At 50.8% G+C, this 26,251-nt stretch overlaps 1 protein-coding gene across 4 annotated transcripts in view; it reads left to right on the top strand.

Moving 5' to 3' along the window:
- Window positions 1-26,251, top strand: part of PLEKHH1 (pleckstrin homology, MyTH4 and FERM domain containing H1) — a 48,997-nt gene that overhangs the window by 8,401 nt on the left and 14,345 nt on the right. For all 4 annotated transcript variants that reach the window (XM_047736977.1, XM_047736979.1, XM_047736976.1 and 1 more), the window contains exons 3-11: window positions 13,117-13,179; window positions 14,031-14,180; window positions 16,440-16,523; window positions 17,984-18,065; window positions 18,164-18,924; window positions 22,860-22,938; window positions 23,556-23,647; window positions 25,184-25,334; window positions 25,552-25,694. In XM_047736977.1, the coding sequence (XP_047592933.1) occupies window positions 13,117-13,179; window positions 14,031-14,180; window positions 16,440-16,523; window positions 17,984-18,065; window positions 18,164-18,924; window positions 22,860-22,938; window positions 23,556-23,647; window positions 25,184-25,334; window positions 25,552-25,694 (1,605 nt within the window). The remainder of the gene's footprint in view (window positions 1-13,116; window positions 13,180-14,030; window positions 14,181-16,439; window positions 16,524-17,983; window positions 18,066-18,163; window positions 18,925-22,859; window positions 22,939-23,555; window positions 23,648-25,183; window positions 25,335-25,551; window positions 25,695-26,251) is intronic.

Raw genomic sequence — 26,251 nt, forward strand, 5'->3', positions numbered from 1 at the left:
TTCACTATACTATGTATTATATCCCTAGGGCTTATTTACTACTCATTGCAGAAAGGTGAACTTTTAATGAGATACTTTGCACACGTGCAAAATGAAACCTGGGGTACTTTTTTTTTTAAGTCCAAAATCAGAGCAGCTTACTAAGCTGTCCTCTTGCATTCTTTCCTGCTCCAGAGAAGTGATAGAAATCTTCTCGGCCCTCCGTAACCTCTTGGGACAACTGTGGCTAAAGTGGAGGTTCTATTATTCCCTTAATATTTCTTCTTCAGTGTGGGGAAGGAAGAGGGAAGAGATTTTTTTTAATCTTCTTAGGGGAGAAGAGGGGAAAGCCACACCCTGCTGTCACCCTCTATTAAGCATAGGAGCTGTGGAAGGCAGCCTGGTTTCCTGGTGGTGAGGACACAGGTTTTGGAGCCAGAGCCACCTGCCACTTACTGGCTGTGTGACCCTGGCGAGTCCCTTCACCTCTAAGGCAGGTACACAAATGTCTGCCTTGCCGTTATTTTGAGAATTGTGTCAGGTCACATATATAAAGGTTCTGGCATGGAATAGGTCTTAAACGGGAATGATTATTATCTTTATAGGCTTGGGTGGTCTGGTCTGGGAAACTGACCATCATTTGTAATATTTCTCTGGGAAGATGCATTCTAAACAGCTGACTTTCAGAAACACTTTGGAGTATAACCTATCTGGAGAGTAGAGACCTGTACTAAAGGGAAAAAAATTATATATTATATATATAATTATATATTATATATAAAATATCATAATATAATATATTAATTGTATATTAATTGAATCAACTCTCTTCTAGTTTTGTTTGCATCATCCATCTGTGTAGCCAACCCTTTCTTTCATACGACAAAAGTAAAACTTAGTCCACCCCTCTCCAAGGAATTTCCAATTCTGATTAGTAAAGCCTGAGGAAATGGCCAGTTTTACTGATGATAGCTCCACAAGCTGGCATTTAGGAAGACAAGTTATTGGCATTACCTCTGCATTTCCACTGCCGAGGATAGTAGCACTGGTTCAGCCTGAACTAGAACTTGTGAACTTTGGGTCTGTTGACACTGCTGTCTCCAAGTTCAGGCTTTGCAAAACAGAGACCGGCTGTGTTCCTGTGGCCGTGGTTCAGGTAACTAAGAGAAAGGGTAGAATTAGGCCACCTCGGGAAAAGGGAAGCCGGCCTTAAATAGTGGTTCTCAAAGGGTGGTCCTGGGGCCACCCATGCCAGAAACCTGGAGTGCTTATTAAGCTTGTACATTCCTGGATGCCCCCTCGCCCAGTCCTCCTGGCCCAAATCTCCTAGGGGTGCCGCTCATAATGTGCATGTTTAACAAGCTCCCAGAAATTAGTTTCATAAAGTTTGAGAACCTTTCCTTAGGATAGATTACTGGGGAAGGTGTGGGAGGGAAGGAGAGAGTAAGTAAGGGTCTCCTAGCTGGTTTAAAACACATCTCAGAGGAAAAAAAAAAAAAAAAAAACACATCTCAGAGGAAAAAAACTTCTGTTCCTAGTGAAAAGTACCACAAAATAACCTTAAAGAAAAGACCACTATGAAAAATGAAGAGGGAAAACCCACATGGTACTCAGCTTGGGCAGCTCAGTAGGACGTGTGACTGGCCTCCCTGTAGTGATGAAAGGTTTGGGGTTTAATCTGTGGAGATAGAGATGAGGTCTGGCTCTTTGGAAGCTGGAGCTTAAACTGAAACTTTTACTGTAAAGTGAGGACTATCAAAGTTCTTTGCTGTAAGTTAAAAGGTAGACAAGGAAAAGAAAATCATCTGCCAACACAGGGAGATGACCAAACAGCTTCTTAGCCAAGGCTCAGGGCAGAAAAAAACAAAAGAAAGCCAAAGAAAAGTATTCCTGGAGAGTGTGATGATGGTACTGGTTTAGTATTAGAATTTATACTCTTTGTGTGGATTAAGAACCCTGAGTTCTGGGCCAGTGATACCCATCAGAGACCTCGTAGGAACAGACACAGAACCTCTCTGGAGAAACAAAACCTCAACCCAAATCACACAGGATCCTCACGTTATCCCATAGTAAACCCATAGTAAAGATGCGTATATGATCCAAAACGACTAAATGCTTGAGAGAATAATCTGTCCTGAGTTAGAGTCTGCAGACACAACTAGATCCCACAAGAACTTGGAATAAGGAACTGTTGGCAAGACACCATAAAATAAATGAGTTCAAAATTATTGAAGAGGTAATGAAATGATTGAGCATGTGAGACAAGAACAAGACACTATCCAAAAAGATCAGGTAGACTGGAAAAAGAACCAAATAGAACTGCTGGAAACAAAAGATGTCTTCACTGCAATTAAATGTTCAACAGTTGAATTAAACATCCAATGAGACATCATGGAGATGAGCTTATAGAGGGGGAAGATGGGCCGAATGCAAGAAACCATCCAGAATGCAGCACAGAGAGAGAAAGGCCCAGAGGCTGAGACCTGGATGCTAGGATGACAAGATCCTATAAGGTACCTGAAGTGGAGGACAGGATGAAGGAGAGACATTACTTGGAGAGATAATGATGTAAAAATTCCCCAAGTTGATGAAGGTTGTGCAATCAGACTTGTGCAGCAGAACGAAACTGGGCAGTATGCATTTCTTAAAAATCTGCTGACCGTATTAGCTAGATTGTAGGGTGGCTGCCGTAAGAAAGAACCCAAAAACATGACGGCTTAAAACCAGCAGCTGTTTATTTCCTTCTTGTTAACCTTGCTGACATGAGCAGTATAGTCCTGGGGTGATGTCTGCTGCATGGTTGAAGAGGGTTCCTGTGATGGCCACATTCCAGCCTCTTCCCTTTACGTGTATGACCCGGAGCTTCCATTCATCGCTTCTGCTCGTGTCCCATTGGCCAAAATTTATTCTCATGGTCGTTCCCAGGTGCAGGGAAGATTGGAAAGTGCAGTCATTATTCTGGATAATGATGTGCTCTGTTCAAAGTTGGAGGCTTTATTTTGTGTGAGAAAGAAGAGGAAAACAGATCCTGGGGATCAAGGAGCAGTCACTAGCCTGGAATTTAAATCTAGAATGATGATGATAAGTAGAAGTAGAGTCTATAACTTTCATATCAGTAGAGGGAAATAGAATAAAGTCTATTAAATCTAGACCAGGAAGGAAAAACAACAGTATTTAAAAAAAAAAAAAAAAAAAAAAAAAGAGTAACTAGAAGGCAGAAAATGCAACAGGAGAAATAAATCCAAATGTATCAGTCATAGGAGACATATATAAGAATGTCTTGTCACATACAAGAATGTAGCATTGCTATATGAAAAATTGGAAATATCCTAAATGTTTATCAACAGGGAAGTGGATAAACATACTGAGGGTATTTGTACGATGGAATACTACATTGCAGGTAGAAATGAATCGGGTGAGCTACATGCTTAAATCTCAAACACCAGCACTGAACAAAAAAGATCCAGAGGACGTGTAGAGAACAATTTGGCTTGTATGAAGTTTTAAAACCTACAAGACAGTCTATCTATTGATTAGGGGTGTATGCAAATGAGATAAAATGTAAACACAACCAAGCGTGGGGTTGATGCTAGAAGTGAAATCCAAGAGTAGACTGGGGCCTTCGCCTCTCTGTAGTGGCCCATTTCTTATGTCAGAAGCAGAGACAACAGAAATTAAGATCTGATAAAGCTGAATGGTGGATACGTGTTTTAAAATATTATTCTCCATGTGTTTCCTGAAATATTTCATAATAAAAAAATGTTTTACAGTGCCTTCCTCCCCTGTTCCCCAGGGTCCTTAAACACATCAGTAAACACACTTTCTCCCTCCACAACCTTTTGGGTGTAAGTAGGTTGAACTTTTGTAAGATTGGCCCCGTCTCCTCTTCCAGGCTGCCTTTGATCGTCCTGTAGCTGAAATTCCCTCCCATGAAAAGGTTGGGGACTCAGACTGTGACTTGGGTAAAGAAAGGGGAAGCATGTAGACACAGGGCAGAAGAGGCTGGGGTGCCAGGGAAGAGGATAGAGAAAGACATCTTGACTAGGGAGCATAGGCTGGGAGAATTGAGGAAGAGTACCAGGACAGTAGCCCAACACCAGACCTCGTGGCAGGAAACCTTAAAAGCCATAAACACCACGTTGCTCAATGTCAGGGCTGGGCCTGTCACCTGCAATCTTCCCCAGACCCACAGGACAGGTTCAACAGTTCACTTAAAGATTTTCCCCCATGCGTCAAGGTAAGTTTCAGATCACGGGAGGAGATGACTCAGGTTTCTCAGGAGAGCTGGTGCTGGGGCCAAGCCCAGGTCGGGTCTCTGTCGCGGCTCCTAGAACTTACTAGTTAATCATCACCAGTACCCACCTATACCGGCTAAGCCAGGTCAGCTCTCTGGGTCCCTCTGGCCAGCGCTCTCACTCGGCCACAGCCGGTGGGGATTGCACCACCTGGCTAGCTGATGGCCGCTCGCTGTGGCTGTCTGTGGTGCAGGGCAGGCCAAGCCTGGGTGCTTCCCAGGGAAGCAGCGCTTCCTGGGATCAGATCCTGCCCATGGGCTATGAAGGCTTGGAAACGTGCCCTTCCTCCTTCCCCACCCTACAGCCTCCCTCTTGCAGAATTGCTGTTTGGGATGTGGAATGATCTGTGCTAAAAAGCAAATTTTTCGGGGTGCCTGGGTGGCTCAGTGGGTTAAAGCCTTCGCCTTCAGCTCAGGTCATGATCCCGGGGTCCTGGGATCGAGCCCCGCATCGGGCTCTCTGCTCGGCGGGGAGCCTGCTTCATCCTCTCTCTCTGCCTGCCTTTCTGCCTACTTGTGATCTCTGTCTGTCAAATAAATAAATAAAATCTTTTAAAAAATAAATTAATTAATTAAATAAAATAAAAAGCAAATTTTTCTGAAAGAAAAGACATGGAGGTTACCGCATAATCCCTCACCTAAGGTCGAGGAAGGGCAGAGAAGGGGAAACAGTGTTAGATTCTTCTCTGCTGGTGCACCACACCAGGCCTGGTGTGCCGTTGCCATGGACACCCAGGTTGCCAGGACCATGCACTGTGGAGCCAGATGAACTGGGGGTGCACTTTCTGTCCAGGACAGGAGTCGAGGGGGTGGCTGATGACGGGGAGTTCACATCTAGCTCTGCTCCCTGGGAGCCTCCCCAACCGTTGTCCCGTCCGTCCGTCCGTCCCTCCCCCGTCTCCCCCCACAACCTTCCTTGCTCTGCTGAAGAAGTCACAAAGGCTGTCAGATCAATTTAAGACTTGATACTGTTCTAGGAGGATCTATAGATGGTATGAAAGTCCCTGGGATTTTTTTTCTCGTTCTTGCTAAACTTGTGCTTCGGTCATCCCATCAGAAAAGTGGGAGTATAGTAACTGCGCAGAGGAGCCATCCACAGTAGGGATGACCATGATGAACACACAGCCTCAGTATTAGAACTAACTCATGTTTTAAGCTTTTTATGTATTTATCTCTCTCTGCTTCCAAAAGGGGTTTGAGTGGATTTATTGAAAAGAAGTAATGTGATGAGACATCCCTCATGTTTATTTTTATTATTTTTTTAAGATTTTATTTATTTATTTGACAGAGAGAGACACTGCAAGAGAGGGAACAAGCAGGGGGAGTGGCAGAGGGAGAAGCAGGCTCCCCGCAGAGCAGGAAGCCCAGTGCGGGGCTCAATCCCAGGACCCTGGGACCATGACCCTAGCCGAAGGCTGACGCTTAATGATTGAGCCACCCAGGCGCCCCAACATCCCTCATGTTGTAGCTTGAATATTTTTCACTGAGGCGGCTTTTTCCCAAGACCCCTTCCAGTTGGATTGTGTGCACTGCCTCTTTTCTGGAATTTCTTTTTTTTTTTTTTTTTAAAGATTTTATTTATTTATTTGTCAGAGAGAGAGAGAGCGAGAGTGAGTACAAGCAGATAGAGTGGCAGGCAGAGGCAATGGGAGAAGCAGGCTCCCTGCTGAGCAAGGAGCCCGATGTGGGACTTGATCCCAGGACGCTGGGATCGTGACCTGAGCCGAAGGCAGCGGCTTAACCCACTGAGCCACCCAGGCGTCCCTTTTCTGGAATTTCTTATTGGTTCCACCAACCAGGGTTTTAAATGCAGTAACCCGGTTTACATTTATATACCAAAAATGTGTAGGTTAAGACTTTTTTGTGGTTCCGTCCCCTTAAACAAAAGAACAATGACTGTTGCTCCTCCCCCCTCAGACCAGGGACTGTATGGATGCTGCGATTCTCTGGAGGCATCAGCTTCTCAACGTATGGCTGGAATACAGAGGCCAGAAAAACACTTCCTTGCGTACCTCAGAATTTACAAAAAGGCCAGGAACTGCGAAAGGAGAGTACTAGGGCTGTCGGACTAGTTGGAAGTATGTTGAAGTCTGCATAAAGTCATCACAGAATTGGCCTTAGCTGACAGATACAGTTTGCTTTGGGAGCAGATGCCTTCTAGAACTTTCATTCACTGTGGATGAGCTCGTGTGTACATGTGCGCGCGTGCACGCACGTTGAGAGGGAGAGAGAGAGAGAAAGAGGTTTTTCATTCTCCTAACTATCTATTTTTAATAGGGTCCATTGCAGTATTTTTCTGGAACCTCGGTACTGATAGCATTCTGTACCCCTGTGAAGCTATTCGAGAAGCTCTGTGCCAATACAGGCCTGGCCCCACGATGTAGCCCAGAAGCTTTGCTATGCTTTGCATCCTGTGGCTAGTCTAGTGTTTTCCAGAGTGTGGTCTGTGGGCCTCCTACATCAAGATCACCCAAGATTTTCTTCCCAAGCACGTTCCCGGGTCCATACCTCAGGCTTGCTAAATAAAACCATCTGTGGGCAAGGCCCTGGAATCTGCCTCGAGGACCCTCCGATTGGGTCCTTACACCCCTGACAGTGAGAGCTCTGGGCACCAACTCCCTCCACGGCCTCTCAACATCTTGAGCCCCACGTGCCCCGGAGGAGCAGGGGACCCACAGAGAAGACTCAGAGCCCCTTCACTCCTTCCTTTTCTGTAGTCAGACACCAGGGCAACCCCATGGTGCTGTATTTTAAATATTTAGGACTAAACATAAGATTTGAATTAAACAAAAGATCTAGTAAAAAAAAAAGTTGAATGGCATGAGCTTTGATAACAGAGTTGGAACCATTTTTTTTTTAAGATTTTATTTATTTATTTGACAGACAGAGATCACAAGTAGGCAGAGAGGTAGGCAGAGAGAGAGGGATAAGCAGGCTCCCCGCTGAGCAGAGAGCCTGATGCGGAGCTCGATCCCAGGACCCTGAGATCATGACCTGAGCCTAAAGCAGAGGCTTTAACCCACTGAGCCACCCAGGCACCCCAAGTTAGAACCATTTAATAGCACAGACTGGGGGCTGCTGCTCACACACGAGCAGGTCACTTACTCAAGTGAGACAGGTGGTCCTGGGAAGAATCAGGGGAATGGGCTGGAGCTAGAGGAGGAAGCCAGTTATCGCCATAAGAAAGTGGAACCTGGGATGCCTGGGTGGCTCAGTGGGTTAAGCCGCTGCCTTCGGCTCAGGTCATGATCCTAGGGTCCTGGGATCGAGTCCCGTATCGGGCTCCTTGCTCAGCGGGGAGCCTGCCTCTCTCTCCGCCGCTGCCTGCTTGTGTGCTTTCTCTCTCTCTCTCTTTCTGATAAATAAATAAAATCTTAAAAAAAAAAAAATAATAAAAGAAAGTGGAACCCTACCATGGCCAAATCTTCTGAGTTTTCGAGGGAAGCTGGAAGCCAGGGATTATATGTGGAATCTCTGTTTTTATGTGACATGCGAGATCTGGATGTGAGAGGCCCTGCGGCTGACAGTGCCATAGACTCTGGAGCCAGTCCTCCCGAGTTTGAACCCTGGCTTTGCCTCTCTCCCACCTGGCCTGTTAGCGAGGTTCCCCAACCTGCCGGCGTCCGTTTCTGATCTGTACAGCGGGCTAATAGTAGTACGTGCTCCTGCCCAGTGGGATGAACATTCAGTGAGTCGACACATGTGGAGTGTTTAAGCCGGTGCCAGACACACAGCCAGTGGCCCTGTGGAGTCCTCTAAGTGTCAGCGACATGCCCCTGACACGGGAGGTCTTGCAAGATGCCCCAGAGGCTAGAGCTGGCAGCCTCAGGCTTGAAGCCGTTCTTGCTGTAGGTGGATGATTCGTGGGATGACCCTATAATTTATCATCTAACCCAGGACACTCTGGAAAAAGAAAAGAAGGCCCTGTTAGTAATTATCGTGGGACAACAGGGGAAACCCCAACCATGCCAGGCAAATGGGTCTCCCTGGTCCTCCGTGTCATCTCTGTCTCTGAAAAACCAGCAAGTAACTGACTGTCAGCTTCACCATAAGGGCCACGTTGTGCACCTGAGCTCTATGCGAGGCACCTCATGGTCATCTTCCCGGCAACCCTAGGTGGTGGAGACTCCCTTTTTTCCCTGGCGAGGAAACTGAGGCACAGAGCAGTTCAGGAACTTATGTAAAGCCACACTGTGGCAGAGCCAGTCAGGTTCAAGCCTGAGTGCTTCCCTGTGCCCGTCTCTCCAGTGGGAGCAGCGTGGCAGTAAGAATGCTGAGCCCCCATTTCGCAGAACGGCTGAGCCCCAGCAGGTGCAGCGCTCAGCTCAGACCACCATTCAGCTCACAGGGCCGTGCCGGGAGCGCCCGAGAGCGCCCACTGCTGCCACTGCCCGGGCACTGCCGTTTCATGGCGTCGTGAGTGTACAAGTGTAGAGCTGCAGACACAGGGATTGAGCACCAGGTTGGCGCCCAGTGCATGTTGTCAGGTCACCGTGGCCAGTGCCGGGGCCACTGATTTATGAGCCTCATGTGCCAATCACAGCTGGTGAGAGCAGAGACGCCTCAGAGTCACCTGCCTGAACCCGACACCTCCTGGGCCAGCGCGTCACCCCAGGCCCACAGACAGCTGAGGACAGCTGAGGACACGGCTCTAGGGAACCTGCTGAGAGGAGAAACATAACCCAGAGCAGGGGTGGCCCCGGATGCGGTGTAAGGAGCAGTCTGCCCTTGTGAGAACTATTGATGCTGGTGTTAAATGAAGTTCAAAAACTCTGGAGTTTTTCTTGAAAACCTGGAGTACTCTCGGGCCATGGAGGAAATGTACGTTCATCACAACAGAGGGAGAGATGGTGTTAAAAATACTCTTCAAACAGGGATGGCAGGATGTTGGTAATTGTTGGACAGTAGTGAGGGATATGTGGATGGTCGTTACACTCCTCTTAAAAACGTTCCAGATGTTCAAAATGTTTTCAGTGTTCAGAAATTAGTTTTAGAGGAAAAAAAAATACTCCCGCATAAAGGCAAATACAAAATGGTTTGAGTTTTGAGTGTCCCTGCCGGGAAGATAAGAACAGCTGTAGGATTGGTAGGAATATGGGGACCCTGCGGCTGCCTGCCCAGGTTGGGAGAAGACCCCAGGCTCTGTGGAAGGTGCCTTCCATTGCATTTGCTTCAGTGATAGCGTACTTTGTTATTTTTTTAATTAACATATGACGTACTATTTGTTCCAGAGGTATAGGTCTGTGATTCATCAGTCTTACATAATACCTTGTATTATATAATTACAACACATACCCTCCCCAGTGTCCATCACTCAGTTACCCCATCTCTCTACCCCGACTCCCCTCTAGCAACCCTCAGTTTGTTTCCCATGATTAAGAGTCTCTTATGGTTTGTCTCCCTCTTTGATTTCATCTTGTTTTATTTTTTCTTCTCTTCCCCTATGATCCTCTGCCTTGTTTCTTAAATCCCACATAGGAGTGAGATCATATGATAATTATCTTTCTCTGATTGACTGACTTCACATAACATAATACCCTCTAGTTCCATCCACGTTATTGCAAATGGCAAGATTTTATTTTTTGATAGCTGTGTAATATTCCTGTGTGTGTGTGTGTAACCTTTATCCATTCATCTGTTGATGGACATCTGGGCTCGTTCCATAGTTTGGCTATTGTGGACACTGCTGGATAGTGTTCTTTAAAGGGATGTCTAATAGTATATAATCTCAGTGGGAAAAAACATGCTCACTGTGTTGTCAATACCAGAGTGATTTCCAGCCCTCACCAGTGTCATTGACTGCCCTTGATCCAAGTGGAAATGCCCAGCTGGGCACTAGAACTCAAATACAATTCTGTTCTTCACTCTACCTTGGTTTCTCCATCCATAGAATGTAAAGACAGGGACGCCTGGGTGGCTCAGTTGGTTAAGCAGCTGCCTTCGGCTCAGGTCATGATCCCAGCGTCCTGGGATCGAGTCCCGCATCGGGCTCCTTGCTCGTCAGGGAGCCTGCTTCTCCCTCTGCCTCTGCCTGCCATTCTGTCTGCCTGTGCTTCGCTCTCTCTCCCTCTCTCTCTGACAAATAAATAAATAAAAAATCTTAAAAAAAAAAAGAATGTAAAGACAAGTTTTTCTATTAAAGGAGTTTGAAAATATCAGACAGTTGTCTGATATTCAAGATATTCAGTTGTCTGATATTCTGAAAATAACAGACAGTTGTCTGATATTCAAGATCACTCAATATGAGTGATCATTTCCTGTGGGAATCTTATGTCTTCTGAGCTACAGAGATGTTGCATCTGAATGGTCCAGCTGAAGATTAATCTAGGGAAACTCGTCAGGAATCCAAAGCCTTCCTATTCAGTATTTCATTGTATTTGTATTTATCTTATTTTATTACTTAAGTAACCTTTATACCCAGCGTGGGGCTCAAACTCATGACTCGAAAATCAAGAGTGAGATGCTGTCCCAGCTGAGTCAGCCAGGTCCCCCTCATTGTATTCTTAAAAAATTAGATGCTTCTGCGACGCCTGGGCGGTACAGTCAGTTAAGCGTCCAACTCTTGGTTTCGGCTCAGGTCATGATCTCAGGGTCAGGAGATGGAGCCCCACATCAGGCTCTGTGCTGAACACGGAGTCTGTTTGAGCTTCTTTCTCCCTCTCATTTTGCCCCTCCTGCTTGTGCACGTTCTCTCTCTCTCTCTCTCTCTCTCTCTCAAATAAGTAAGTCTTATTTAAGAAATGTAAATGCTCTCAGCAGCTGTATTAGAGATGGTTCTGAGGTTGGGCCCAAACTCCAACTCTGATTAGCTTAAGCAAATGGAATTCATTTGGAGGATCCTGGGGCAGCTCACGGAACGGGAGGAATGAGCTAACAGTCGTGAGTTGGTGAAGTTTGTGCACAATCTCCCATGCAGTCCCCTGGTTCTTGTCTCTGGTCTCTCAATCCCAGATGTCAGATTCCTGGGGACAGAGAACCTGATTGGCCCAGTCAGGTCTGGTGCCTAAGGGGGACACGTTACATAGTACTAACCTGGTCACCGGGGGTCGCCGCTGTGTGTCAGCCTACACCCCCACTCCAGCTACACAGAATTCTTGTTGCTCTGGGAAGCCAGCCCTGTCCCCATAATACCAGCTGATGCTAAGCTCTTATCTTCCGTGTAGCTGTTTGAAGGTCAGGGAATTCTGTAGCACAGGCTCCATGGCTGTTTGCCTTGGGGAAGGCCATCTGGCTCTAACTGATGCCTGTGTCTGGCCGGCACCACCCCACACTCTCAGGCTTGAGTCGAGAGGCTCAATCGTGATGATGAAACCTGGGAGAGGAAGGAGAGAAGAGCTGCAGGCAGCCTTGGCCTGAGCACATGAATGCCCCTCAGCAGTGGTCCTGTCTACTGGGAGCCCAAGGGGCATTTTTGCCACATGGGTTGTAAATCTCGAGTTTTCCCTGGGATCCTCAGATCCTTTCATAGGGAATGTGTGCCGAAAGCATCTGTATTTCCCCAGCCCCAAGAAGGAGGAAAAAGTGGGTGAGGAAAAGCTGGCCTGAGAAAAGAGCTGCTCCAGGTTCTCTGGTGTGCCCTCCTCCCAGGAAACCCTCCTTTCACTGCCCAGCACCAGGCTGGGGGGCTCCTTCTCCTGCGTCCTTGAATCAAGAAGGAAAGGCAGAATTGCAGTTGAGCAGGTGAGAGATTGGGAAAGAAAGAAGGGATTCAGTTTCAAGCCAGGATCCAGGCCAAAAAGAGAAGGTTGAGTAGTGGGAGAAAGGGCCAGATCTGCAGAGATGAGGTGGGTGAGGCTAGACTGGAGCTGGGAAGGGGAGACCCGTCCAGCCTCATGGTGGACAAGGCTGAGCCATTCTGCCCCTAGTGTGTGTATAAAGCCCCCCGTGGCAAGGCATGGTAGGGCTGGGAGCAGGTGACTGACCGGGCTGTGGCACATGGAAGCAGGTGGCTCTTGACGGGAGAGTTGGACATGTGACTGCCTCAGTGTGGTGATGTCCACGGGGCAGCGTGTGGCTGACCCGGCCCTGACCCCGGGAGGATGGAAGCTGCGGTCCAGCCCACACTCTTCACCGGGAGCTTGTGAAGCTGCGGGGGTTTCGTGTGGGCCCGTGAGCATCGCCTTAGCCTTTAGCTTAGAGGTGCTCCCTCAGGAGCCTCCGTGGGTAAGAATACTCGTCCCTTAGCTTGGCCAGTTGGTGTAAAATTCGAGAATTGCCGAGTTCCTCAGACCTCAATGACACGTCTCTACTGGTAGCGAGATAGAATTTTTAAAAACATGTCTTGAGCGTCTCTGTTTAAGATTAAAGAAATCAAATAAGTTGATTCCTATTGATGCCATTTATAGTCAGAGATGTCCTTGATAAGGGATTAATATTTGTCCCCAGCCAGTGAGCTGTCCTTGGGTGGGAAGGAACATTCTCTTACTGCAGGCGTGGCGGCTCACATGGGAGCGTGTTTTGTGCCAGGCATGTGGTGAGCAGTGGCAAGACCCTGCCCGGAACGTGGTGCTGACAAGACTGAGGGCTGAGGGTAGCGTTGCCTCATGAAGAACGTTCCTGCTACCCTCCTGGGTACGCCACGCATGGGAGACAGAGCTAGGCTTCTGCTCGCTCAGCAGAGAGGACAGCAGCTCTAGGCTCTTCACCAGCCCCCTAAATTTGGGATATGGGAGCAGAGGGTTGCCATGAAGATCTTTGCCCCGAGACCCTTGTGTCGCCCTTGAGTTGAGTAGTTTAAACCTGGCCCGTGTGGAGCGTCTACACAGTTTGCTCACTTTGCCCTGAAGCCACGGTCGTGGTGGGGACACCACACTGATATTTGTCCTTGCTCTCTGGTCGAGCAGATGCAGGAGCTGGAGCAGAGGCTGCTGGAGGCAGAGCAGAGGGCAGAGAACGCCGAGACCCAGGTAACCGGGGCGGGGGACGGGCGGGACTGTGCCACAGAAACGGCTGTTGGCCTTCCTTGATCCTTCCCAGGGACACCCACACACATACTCGTCACCCTCACCAGCTCCTCACGGGGACAAGGAAAACCAGCAGTCACATGTCTGTTCTTCTGAACAGATAATTCAGGTGCCTGGAGCGCTCTTTGGGCATAGAGTCTTTGGGTAAGGGTTAGTGCGAGAGCAGGTTGCTGGGTTAGTCCACATGGCCAAGTTATGCTAAGGTAACGGGTCTCAGCAGTTTATCCCATCCAGTTCTCTGTCGTGGTGCATCTCCATCCAGAGTTAGCTGGGGATTCTGCTTCCCATAGGGACTTGGGGATCAAGGCTGACAGAGCTCTCCATCTTCTGCCTGGATCCTCTGGAACAGGCCGCCTCCTTGGTTGCCGTGGCAGGGAGAGAACTCTCAAATACCTCAGTCCAGAAATGATGAGTCACTCCACTCGGACCCATGGGCTGGAGGGAATTCTATGGCCATCTGGCCATGAGAGCGCTGGGGCAGGGTGAGAAGCACAGGGACTTTCAGTGAGCAGCAGCCATCTCGGCCACGGTGAGCTTGAAGCAGTTTGTCCTGCCCAGCTTGTCCCTGTTGAGGCCCCCAGAGTGACACGGCCAAGTACCCAACGGTTTCTTCCTCATGTCCTTAGTTTGCCCATGTGAGGCTTACTAAATGGTCCCAGAGTTAACTGGTCCCCCTGTTGTCGTGAGGGCTCTGCCTGGGACTTGGGGACTGGGGCATTAGGGAGGGTCCCAGGGCAGGTTAGTGGCCATTTCACACACACATGCTAACCCTGCGTGACGATGGTACTTTGAAGGTGGGTGTGATGGAGGAGAAGGTGAAACTGTCCAATCTGAAGAACGTGGACACAGTAGGCAGCCTGCACCGGAAGTACCAGGACCTGCTGAAAGCCATGCGGGGCAAAGATGAGCTCATCGGCCAGCTGGAGGCGCAGCTGGAGAAGCAGGTAAGGGCCGACGCCCCACTCAGCACCTTTGTCCCCTGCAACGGAACTGGGCCCCTCTGCTGGTGGGGGCCCCTCCCTCATGTGAGTGTTCTTTCACGTGAAGATTGAACTGTTAGAAGCCAGGCAGGGGATATAGTGGGGAGAGGACCATGGAGGCAGACTGATCTGGGTTTGACACCTCCCACCCCACCCCCACCCTACCCACGAGCACCTGCTGCTCTCTGGCTGTGGGCAGGTAAGTCATGGATTCCCATTTACACAACTATAAGCTAAGGGTCATCATACACCCCAGGGAGTCCAGTCCAGAGAGTGAACTCCAGTCCAGAGAGTGAACTCAGGTAATCTGTGTATAGTATCAGACATGAGGTTGGGTTTGGTAAGGAGAGCCCGTCCTTCTCCACCCTGGCCTTGGGCCCTGCCTGCGTAGTATCATAGCGGCACAGAGCTGGACCGTGAGCCTTGGTCAGCTGGTTGGCTAGAGTTTCTCAGTGAACCTGAGTAGGCATACTTGGGTGCCCAGACATGGGCCCAGGAGAGGCCATGCCTAGCATTCCAGTTTCGTTAGCCCTTTGCTCCAGAAAGGTTTTCTGAAATATCACTCTGCCAGTTCCCTGTGCCCAGCCTCCTCCCCTTTACAGTCCCATTAACTTCTCCCCACTGCTGTCCTTCCCTCTGTCCTCGGCCTCACCTTCCCACTTGGCACCAGAGCACCATCATTTCCCATAAACCACCTCAGTGTGGCCAGATGACTGTTAATTTTCTGTGTGAATTCTCCATGAGGTGCCAGTTGGTCCTGGGAATATCTCCCCACCATCATGGGCAAACTTGTAATCATTCATCACTAGTCACTGAATGTGTCCATGGTGCGATGGGCCTTTGTATACTCAGAGGCACCCAGCATGGGGAAATACAACGTCGACCCGTGAAATCTCTAATCAGTTATTCATTGACTTTGGAGGTACCTCCTTTTTCGAGTGCTTCATAGAAGTGGCCACATCTGGGGTTTCGTGGGCAAAATGATTCCCGCTGAAGCCTGGATCAAAAAAAATTGTTTTCTAATAATAAAAGGTCAGAATAGAAAGAATGCTGTTCTACAAGTCAGTAGACCTAGCCTTAGTCCCAGCTGTGTTCCCTATGCTGACGGAGGCAAGCCACATCACCCTCTGGGCCTCCGTTATACAGAGGGTATCAGACGAGGGCAGGGGTTGGCAGACCTGTTCTGTAAAGGGCCAGGGAGTACATACTTTGGGCTTTGCAGGCTATGTGGCCTCTGGTAAAACTCTTGAGTTCTCCCATTGTACCAGGAAGGCAGCCCTCGACAATACTTAAGTAATAGGCATGCCTGTGGCTCTGTTCCTGTACAATTTTATTTATAAAAACAGGTGGGGCAGGGGGAGAGGAACCAGGTGGAAGGCTGGATGGTAGCCAGTTTGCGGAGCCCTTCAGCTGGTTAACCTTAAGGTCCTTCCAGTATTCCCTGTGAACATTTCTTTTGTATCAAAGGACAGCATTCCATTTTCGTTTTGTTTATTTAACCAAGCCTGGATTTGTGGACTCCTAGGTTATGTCCAGTTGTGAGGGTTTTTTTGCTTGATCAAATAATACGGCAACTAACGATTCCTAAGCCGTGGGTTTGTCGGGTCAGCGGTCTGTACATTCAAAACGTTGACAGAGATTATCAAATTGCTACCCAAAAGGCTTTGCCAATTTCTAGAACAGGGGTTGTTTTCCAACAGCCCTGGCAATTTGGGACAACATCAAACTTCTCAATTGTGTTAGTCTGATAGAGGAAACGATGTCTGATTTTTTGTGCATTTTTAAAATCACAGTTGGGTTGAACCATTTTTCATGGGTTTCTCTTTCCCTTTATTTCTCTGTTGACTTCTTGTTCGTGTTCTTTTCACACGTAGTTATTGGTTCTTTCATTTCAGATTCGCCCTCTTGTGTAAGCCATCTGTGTTGTAAATCATCCCCCAGTTGGTCTTTTGGTTTTAGGGGACCTTTTGTTTGTCATACAGTAATTTATGGTGACGGTATAGACTTGATCGTCTTTTTCTTCATGGCTTCAGGGTATGGATCGCGCTGAGGAAGCCTTTTCCCACTTTCAGAATATTTTTTAAATTCATAAGTGAATTTCTTTTTTTCCGCTGCCCCTCCCCCCCTCCACCTACTTGATATTCCTTCTCAGCGTTTCCTGCCTCCAGTCATTCACTCCACTGGTGACCGCTCTGGTGCACCGAGTCCCTCCCTTTCTTGCAGAAGCAGATGAGAGCTGAAGAAGCAAAAGTTGTCCAGGAAAAAGCTGCGAAGATCAAAGAATGGGTGACTCTGAAGTTAGGAGAGGTGAGTGGAAAACTCATCTCAGGAAGCCTGGAGTGGACATGCAGCGGGGATCGGGGAGTCCCCTCCGTGCCCCGGCATTTTTCTGCCTCCTTTCTGCGGGGCCTTCACTGACCTTCCTTTGTATTAACTATCTGTCCTTCACTCAGCTTAAACACTGAGACTCGCTTCACTTTTCCTTTCCTCCCGTGGCCGTTGGGTTTCCCCAGAGCTCCTGATAGGCTTTGTTTGCCCCACAGAGGGCACACACCCTGCACCTACCCTCTCCACTGTACCTCTGCCCTCTCCGTTCTTCTCAACTGGTCTCTGTGCTGTTGGCCAAATACACGTGTCATTGCCCGTTTTCCCCATTTTCAATGTACAATTCAGTGGCATTAAGTACATTCACACTGTCATGCAGCTATCGCCACCATCTGTTTCCAAAACTTTTTGTCACCCCAGACAGCAGCTCTGTGCCCAGGAGTCACTAAGTCCCCGATTTCTCGTCCCCTGACAGCCCCGTCCTGTCTCCACCTCTAATTTGAGGCTCACTGCCACTCACTTAGAGAAGCCTGGGGCTAGAAGCTACTGTGCTCCCAGCAAAAAGAAACAAAAAGCAACCTCTTTCCAAACCAGAGGGCAAGGAATTGAAGTTTGGGAAAGGACAAACCTCAGCTTCTCTTCCTCTGTCCCAACAAAGTGGTCATGCCTGCCGCAGGTGTTGGCAGTTTTGCCTCCCCATCTCCTGTCACCTGCCAGACTACGAGCTCTTGGGGTGCAGAGCTGATGCCTGGTTTGCCTCCATATTTGCTGAAAGGTGCTCAAAAAACTGGGTTGGATTTCAGTCGGAAGACAATGCAGCAACCGTGCACAAGGGTCTTGTAGACAGTGTGTTGAGTAAAGGAAGCTCAACCCAGAAGTATATACTGTATAAGCCCACTTATACCAAAAGGGGCACAACTGAGCCGATGTGTGCAAGGGTGGGGGCCTGGATGATAAAGCCCGGAAAGCAAGGAAGTGAGTCCGGTACACTTAGTGGTTGCCTTCCAGGGGAGGGAGAAGCGTGTGACTGGGAAGGGGCGAGTCTGGGGTTGTAGACCGTGCTGGCCAATTCCTCTTTCTTGACCTGGGTGGTGGTCACGTGCGTGTTCACTTCAGTCATTTGCGAAGCTCTTCCTTGATGTGGTCTGAGGATTTCTGGGCACGTATTCCACTTCACAATTCTTTTTTTTTTTGAAAAATGGTATTTGAGAACAGAAGGTTCAGGGGCTGCCAAATGGAATTCTATCCCAACCGAAACTGGTTAGCACAAAGGAAGGAGGGTAGGTCAGGGCTCCCTGGGAGGGTCAGCCCTGGATTGCTGGGGCACCAAGTGTTCTTTTTTAAAGATTTGATCTTTAAAAAGGATTTTAATCTTATTTTGAATTATATGCCTGAACCTGTCAGCTAAGTCTTCTTAAATCTTTATTTTTCTTTTTGCCCAGCTTGAGATGGAGAATCAGCATCTGAAGAGCAGTAATCAGCACCTGGCAGAGCAGGTGGGAGCCCTCCAGGATGCTCTAGAAGGTACTCGGGACAGGCTCTGTGTGTGTGTGTGTGTGTGTGTGTGTGTGTCCACCGAATGGAGGGAGCTCTCACTATGCCTGTTTTCCCCCCAACCACAGCTCTTCAGATGGCACCTTCGGGGAAGCTGCTGGTGGCCCCCCAGGAAACCCCAGAGCAGGATTCTGACGCTTCGGGGCCAGGAATGCAGCCGATAGGGCAGGACAGTAGTCCCCAGGCCAAGGGTGCCCTGAAGGCAGCTCTGCCTGTACCTTCCCCAGATGCTCTGCCTAGAAGGGACTCTGGTCCTAAAGCAGGAATTTCCCTGGAAGATTCTAGTTCCATCGTGGTCCATCCTGGGGAAATAGCTGAGGCCAAGACCCTTCCAACTCATCTGGGAAGAGAGAGCTCTCCCCGCCGGCTGTGCATGAAGCCTCGCACCCACAGACATGGTTCGGCCTCCTGGGGGGAGGGCCTGGTCACTGCTCAGGGAGGCACGCTCCCTGGGACAAAGAACTCTGCCAGGGAAGGAAGCCTGGGCTGCAGCCTGACCCTACCAAAGGCACGGGTCCCCAGCACCCCCCGGGACAGCATCCAGCTGGCCAAGCGGCACCACAGCCAGCCCCAGGTGGGCCCCGGGTGTTTCAACCATGTGGTGAGCATCGAGATTGGGACCCTCTCAGCCCTCCACCCCTCTAGGCTTCCTGAGGCGGAGGCCCGAGCTGAGCTCTGGGAGGAACTGGAGAATATGGAGATGGGGGAGCCACCCCCAGGAGGGAAGAAGGAGGAAAGAGAGAGCCCACAGGCCCCTGAGGCTGAGCTGGAGGAAGTGGATTTGGGCAACACACCCCCCACTCCCCCGCTGCACCGGTTTCCATCCTGGGTAAGAGGCAGTTTGTTTGCGGGGCTAGGGGGCAGGGGGCAGAGTGTGAGAGGAGGCGACCAGCCCCGTGGTGACCAGCAGGGGCAGAGCCTGGACTTGGAGTGGTTGCACGCCAGCCGCTCTCCTTTCATGAGCACGTGCCCCTACCCAGCTGGGTGCTTGGTGCATGTGTTCTCATCGAATCTCCTGGACTCTCTGCCGTGGTGCAGCACACTGGTGAGGAACCCAGGTCCCGAATCAAACCACTAGGGTTGAACCGCTGACCCTGTGACCCTGAGATGTTACTAACCCTTCGAGCTTCAGTTCCCCATCTGTGACATGGGGATAACAGTACTGTATCGGGTTGCTGTGGGGACGACCATGCACGCAGGCCGGGGGCACCCGCAGTCATGGTTCCCAGAAAGCGCGTCTCTTGTTATCTGGGAGCCTTCGCTTCCTTCTTGTAATATTGGATGAAGGATGTGATGGCCGGTGGCATTGCCTCAGAGTCAGTGATGCAGGGTTGGGGACACCGAGGAAGCAAGACTAGCCATGCCTCAGTCTTCACAGAGCCGAGTGATGGCTACACGAGATCATTCTTTATTCTCTTCATTCCGCTTTTGTGTCTGTTCGGCATTTTCCGTGATAAACAGTTGAAATGAAAATGGGGGGGGTTGGGGCGCCTGGGTGGCTCAGTGGGTTGAGCCACTGCCTTCGGCTCAGGTCATGATCTCAGGGTCCTGGGATCGAGTCCCACGTCGGGCTCTCTGCTCAGCAGGAAGCCTGCTTCCCTCTCTCTCTCTCTCTCTCTCTCTGCCTTCCTCTCCGTCTACTTGTGATCTCTCTCTGTCAAATAAATAAATAAAATCTTTAAAAAAAAAAATGGGGGGTGTGGACGTGGATAAGGCTGCCGAGGTCAGTGTGGAGGGTGAGATGAGATTCGGGGTGTGGAGTGTGTAGCTCAGGGCCTGGCACGTGTGCAGGACCCCTTGTCTGTGCGGGCTGTGAGGTGCTGTCCCGTTACCCCACAGACTTGCTCCCTTGCCCGTGGTCATGGAGCCCCTAGTGAGGAGCTGGACTTTAAAAGTGGGCCCTGCTGCCTCCAGACCCGGCTCTCACCTTCCAGCTGCACTGCCTCTTGGGGGACATCCGAGAGCAGATGTTCTTTCTTCCTCGTGCTCAGACCCCCACCCCGATGCTGCTGTGGTGGGAGACGTCTGAGTGTCTGCTTCTGGCAGCCTAAGGAGTGGGGATCCTGGGGACCCTACTTCAGGGCGACACTGCCTTTCATTTTCACTGCTGCCCAGAAGACCTGTCTTTCCAGCAGCATCTTGCAGGTGCCGGCCATAAGGGGGCCCGATGGCCAGAGACAGGACCATGCCTGGGAGCGGGGTCAGGGCGGGGGGCTAGCAGGTCTCCCTGGCCAGTCTTTTTTTTTTTTTTTTTTTTTTTTTTGACAGAGATCACAAGTAGGCAGAGAGGCAGGCAGAGAGAGAGGAAGGGAAGCAGGCTCCCCGCTGAGCAGAGAGCCCGATGCGGGACTCGATCCCAGGACCCTGAGATCATGACCTGAGCCGAAGGCAGCGGCTTAACCCACTGAGCCACCCAGGCGCCCTCCCTGGCCAGTCTTTAGGGCTTAGGCTGCTGCCCTGTCCCTGAAGCTCTGGGGTCGCAGGAGCCACACGAGGCACGGCCTTCCGGAGAGCAAGGGTGAGGTGGGGGGCAGCGGGCAGAGAAGGAGCAGAGGGGCAGGCAGGGATGGAGAGGATGCTGGAAAGAAGGGAAGGGCCAGGCCAGGCCAGACCACCGTCAGAGCCTTCCCTCTTCTCTTTCATTGTTGTCTTGTAACTTCAAACGCTCTAGAATCCTAAAGCAGAGGTGAGCGGTGAGGGAGCTTTCCGGTGAGGGATGTGACGGGAGGCCTCAGCAGGTGGTACCAGAGAGAAGCGCTGCTCACTTCTGCCATTGGGCCAGAATGGAGCCGTCCGTCCGTCCACCATAATGGCTCCGAGGGGTTCTTGTGTTCTGCTGAGTGTGGACTGAGGGGTGGGGGAGAGAGACCCAGGGGAAAGGGAGTGAATAAATAGAGAAGATGCTTCTGACAACACTCTCCCCGGGGGACATCAGCTGAGCCATGGGGGTGCAGGTGTGAAGGGGTGTTGGGTTTTTCCACAGGCCCACCCTGCTCTCAGCTGTGCCGCGGGACTCCACAGCCGTCCATGCCAGCTAAGGAGTTTCCTGTTCACAGTCCTCGTTGCAACTGGCCCCTAAAACAACCCCAGTGGGTGCCCACCCTCTCTTCCCTGGTGGGACCCGCTGCGCAGGGACTGTCTGAGGGGGAATCAAGACTGGGAATGGAGAGGAGGGAGGCAGATGCACTGATCTGCTGATTCAGAGCCTCCAGAGCCCTTTTTTGGTTGATGAAATCATCCTCATGATTTGGGCCCTGGATGATTCTTGTGAACACTCCCACGTCTGTTTTACCTAAATCCCTCGAGCTTCGCTTGCATGTCCTCTGGGGGGTTAGAGGCCTGTCCCTGGTTGAATTCTGTGATCAGCACTAGCAGGAATAATCCCCTCCTGGGACCCCCTTCCTCACTGTCCTTCTATCTCTTACCTCCTACTGCTCCGCTCAGCTCAGAGGGGGTCCCACCCAGCCCTCCGTCCCCTAAGTACCCAGAGCTGCTGCTCCCCTCTGGGGGACACCCCAGGAACACCCCGCAGCCCTTCTAGCCCCAGCCCCCAGCCCTGCTGCCTCCCGGAGCCAGCAGGCCTACTTTTCCTAGTCCTTCCGACTCTCCTGTCCCCTGAGGGGGTCTTTGTTTCCCTTTACCTTGAGTGAAGAAAGAGATGGGAAAAGCACAGGCAGGGTGTCTGGGTTGTTTGATCAAAACCATTAGAAAAGCTCCCTAGGGGGGGCACCTGGGTGGCTCAGTGGGTTAAGCCACTGCCTTCGGCTCAGGTCATGATCTCAGGGTCCTGGGATCGAGTCCCACATCGGGCTCTCTGCTCGGCAGGGAGCCTGCTTCCCCCCCCCTCTCTCTGCCTGCCTCTGTCTACTGTGATCTCTCTGTCAAATAAATAAATAAAATCTAAAAAAAAAAAAGAAAAGCTCCCTAGGGGATGCCTGGGTGGCTCGGTGGATTAAAGCCTCTGCCTTCGGCTGGGGTCATAACCCAGCCCCATATCCGGTTCTCTGCTCAGCAGGGAGCCTGCTTTCTCCTCTCTCTCTCTCTCTCTCTCTCTCTGCTTGCCTCTCTGCCTACTTGTGATCTCTATCTGTCAAATAAATAAATAAATAAAATCTTTAAAAAAAAAAAAGAAAGAAAGAAAAGCTCCCTGTGGGCCTGCTTCAGACCCAGGAATCCTGAGGGGTAAGGGAGGAGGGGTAAGGGAGAAGATGCGTCCACATGTCTTCTACAGCAGGGTTCAGGGTCCTGAGTGAGCTTAGGTGGCTTTGCAGGTGGGGCCTAACCGTGCACATCACGTTGTTACTGTAGGAAAAAACTGTGTCCCAGTTTCCAAACATGGGCTTACCAAAGGGTCCCTTGCAATGGGGCTCCCTTTTCCTCATTATCAACATCCCAGCTTCAGGGGGTGAGAGCCTGAGACCCAGGGCCTCTAAAATGGGTACGATTCAGAGAAACAGGTCAGTGACCCCCTCCTCTTGAACTTCCTGTGCCAAGAAAAGGGTGGAGGCAAGAGAAGGAATGACTATCTGTTGGATGCCGATTATATTCCAGGTGTCAGATGTTCACTGACAGTTAAGTATTAGCCCCACTTTAGGGCGGAGGAGGAGGAGGCTCAGGTATAATCTGCCTAGGATTACCCCACCAGTAATTGGCCCAGGCCAGATGCGGACCTGCGTCCACAGACCATCCTTTTCCCTCCACACTCAGGAGGGCCTGGGCTGGTCTCCGTGCTGGGCCCTGACCCTCTGGGCCCTTCCATTCCAGGAGAGCCGAATCTACGCGGTGGCCATGGCTGGCATGCGGCTCTCGGATGCATCTCCCAGAATGAATGCCACCTGCTGCGGTGAGTCCCAAGTGCACCGCACATGCTGGGCAGGGTGGGCATGCAGGGGGGAGACTCTCAGCAACACCCAGGGCCAGGGTCTCCCAGCACCCCCACCCCTACCCCAACAGGTAAGGTTCAGTGAAATCACAGCCCGACTACCTCTGAGGCAAAAGGAAGCTGTACAGGTTTAGCTCTGGTCTTGCGGGGTGGGCGTGGCCTTGAACAGGACTGTAGCCAATTACAGAGCTGGAAGGGACCTCAGAGGCGGGGTCCTCCAGCTCAGCCTCCCACCTGCACAGGCTTCCCTTCTGTAGTGAGTGGCCGGTACTGGGGGTGGGAGAGCTCCCTAGTGCCTTGATTTAGATGAACCTCGTGAAGGAACCACATCCCTACCCTCTGGCTCCTGAGTCAGCCGGCCAGCTACTGAATTCCCCCGCGGCGTGAGCTCCATAGTCTCACAGTTGGTAATGCACCTTCGCAAGAGTAGGACTGAAGGAATCCTGGCCCCATCCTCAGGATAGCTAGCCCACCTGTTTCCTGGGGTGCTCTTTCAGGGAACTCCACGTGGATCTGCCCAGGTCTCTGTCTGTTATGGCACCTGAGTTAATCTTCTCCCTCTTCCCCACCCCCTCCAGCTTCAAGCCCTCCTGCCCTTGCGTTCCCTGGGCCTTTTTCTGGCCTTGTCTACAAGAATGTTACTGTGCCTGTCTACACTGCCCTGAAGGGGGTAAGAAGCTGCTGTCCGAGGTTGGGGTGTTCCCTCCAGGAGGCCCCTTGTCCACGTAGTGGCTCGAGTGGGGCTCTAGGGTCAGGCTTCTGCACACACAGGACTCCGGGCAGGGAGCTCAGCTACCATATAATGTCATTTTTAGTATTTATTAGGCTTTTATTATAAAAAGTATAAATTTGAATTTTCAAATTGAAAAATTTGAATCCATACGATCATGGGCAAAGTGAAAAGTTAAATGTTAGACCTACCCCTGCTTCACCTGTCCTCCCCATCTTTTCCCATGTCTGTCCCAGAAGGACTCTGTCCAGAATATTTCACACATGTTCAAACATAATCCCACATATATTCTCATAATATTCTCATAAAATTCAAAGTATTTTTCTTTGAATGTAGTTGGCACACAATATTACGTTAGTTTCGTATCTATATTTTTTAGATATAACTGCAATATAATGTTTTCACACATATTTTTGTTTCCTTTTGTTATTGGTTTTTGAGGTCAAAACAGTTAACTTTGTAAAAAGTTTTTTAGAATAATCGAAAAGCCAAAAGTCCCGTTTTCTTTCACATTGCTTTTCCCTAATTTCTAACCCCGGGGGCAACTGTCATTCACGGTTTGTGTTTATTCTGTGAGGCTCTCTGTTGCATTTACCAGTGCACTGACAGATACTGTCTGTGTCCCTATCTCTCTCTTGCACACGCACACACACATGCGCGCACGCACACACCCATGCGTGTGCACACGGCAGGAATCATATTATACTTGCCCTTCCGCCCCTTGCTTGTTATCCGAGCATGAGTCAGATCTCGCGGGTGCACCTCCGTGCACAGCTCCGCTTCGTCTTTCAGGGCCCCTCGGTGTGGATGCCCCATGACTACCTTAACCTGCCCTCCGCTGATGGACAGTTTCGGTCACATCTCTGCTTCTCTGCAGTCAGTGTAGTGATGAACGTCATTGTGCAGACACATCTCTGTGCACTTAAGTATTAGGCATATGTATTTCCAGAGGACAGAGTTCCGGAGGGGAAATTTATGGGCGAATGATAGGCATATTTTAAATTGTGGCAGGTAGCACCAAATTACCTTTTCAAAGCCTTTATCACGCTACAGAGTATCTTTTCCCCATACTTTCAACAACGTGGAGATAGTGGCTTCTTGTTTCCTTATCCGCACACGCGTTTAAAGCTCCTATCGCGTGCCTGGCCCGTGGGGCATTCTGGCCTCCTAGTGGCAGGAGGAAGGGTTACAGCTGCCGGTGCTCAACCTAGATGGGGCAGGTCCTTTGGGGACCACAGAGGATGACAGTGTGTGGGAGCAGGAGGCCTAAGGAGAAGCATGGAGGTGAGGACATGAGAGTAAGGTAGAGATGGGATAGTTGTCTGTCAAGTGCCCCAGCCAGGTGAGGGCACGCATGTGCCCCAGACAGGCCGTGTTGGCCACACCCTGGGTGCTGGGGCTAGGGCTACCAGCGCTGATGGTAAGGGCTGCATCTTGCAAGGTGAGCTGCAGTGGGGGAGGGCGCCTGTCTTGCAGAGAGCCACGCAGATCAGCACCGTGCCTTTTGTGGATGAATCCTCTGGGTCCGATGATGACTGCTGCTCTCAGGCCAGTTTCCGAACTTCGGTCCCCTGCTCTGAGTCCAGGAAGACCAGTGGACTGGGCAGCCCCCGGGCCATCAAGAGAGGTACAGAGGAGAGAGCAGGAGGGTGTGGGCAGCAAGCGGCTCCTCACCTCCTTCCATGGGCGGGCTCATCTGGGGCCCCCTGCTCGATCCCCACCCGTGAGCCTCCGCTGCAGACACAGAGAACCTGGGTCAGGGAGGAAGAAGGCTCCTGCAGCTCTCGGACTGCGTGAGCTGGGGAGATCTGGGGCCCAGGCCTTAACTTGTCCTTCTTTGGTAGGTGTCTCCATGTCCTCGCTGAGCTCCGAGGGGGACTACGCCATCCCCCCAGATGCCTACTCACTAGACAGCGACTACTCCGAGCCAGAACACAAACTGCAGCGGACCTCCTCCTATTCTGCCGAGGGGCCAGGCCTGGCCGGGGTGCGCAGGGGGCACGGGTCTCCCCGGGCTGACGCAGGGCATGGGGGGAAGCAGGCCTCCAGCAGAGGCTGCCTGCCTGGAGCCCTCAGCGCAAGATGAGGGGTCCTGGGGAAGGGAAAAGGCAGGGGCAGGGGGTTGCAACAAGGGTGAGGCGCTGGGGCTGTAGGCTTGGTGTCCTAGACCCTGTGAGGAAGGAGAGGGCATCCAGCGAGCTTCTCGTCGAACCAGGGGCAGCCAGCGGGCTTTCCCACAGTGGCCCACCAGGCCCCAGGCATTTCCGTGTGTTCCAACCCTGGAATGCCAAAAGAGGACATGTAGGAGTTTTTAACTGAGCGCCATGCACCGTGCTCAGTGCTCTTTGTACCTTGTCTCACGTGTCCTCACCGTCCTCTCAGGACAAGGACCCCATTTTCCAGATAAGAAGCCTGAGGCTCAGAGCCATGCTGCAGACCCACATCCCTCATTCCCCAGCCCTCCGCCCCGGCCTGGCTGATGTGCCCCTTGTTCCCCAGACTTCACCCTCCCTTCCTGCTGCCTACAATGGCCTTGTCATGGCT

The sequence above is a fragment of the Lutra lutra genome, chromosome 7 (genome assembly GCF_902655055.1).
Source record: "Lutra lutra chromosome 7, mLutLut1.2, whole genome shotgun sequence".
NCBI classification, from domain to species: Eukaryota; Metazoa; Chordata; class Mammalia; order Carnivora; family Mustelidae; genus Lutra; species Lutra lutra.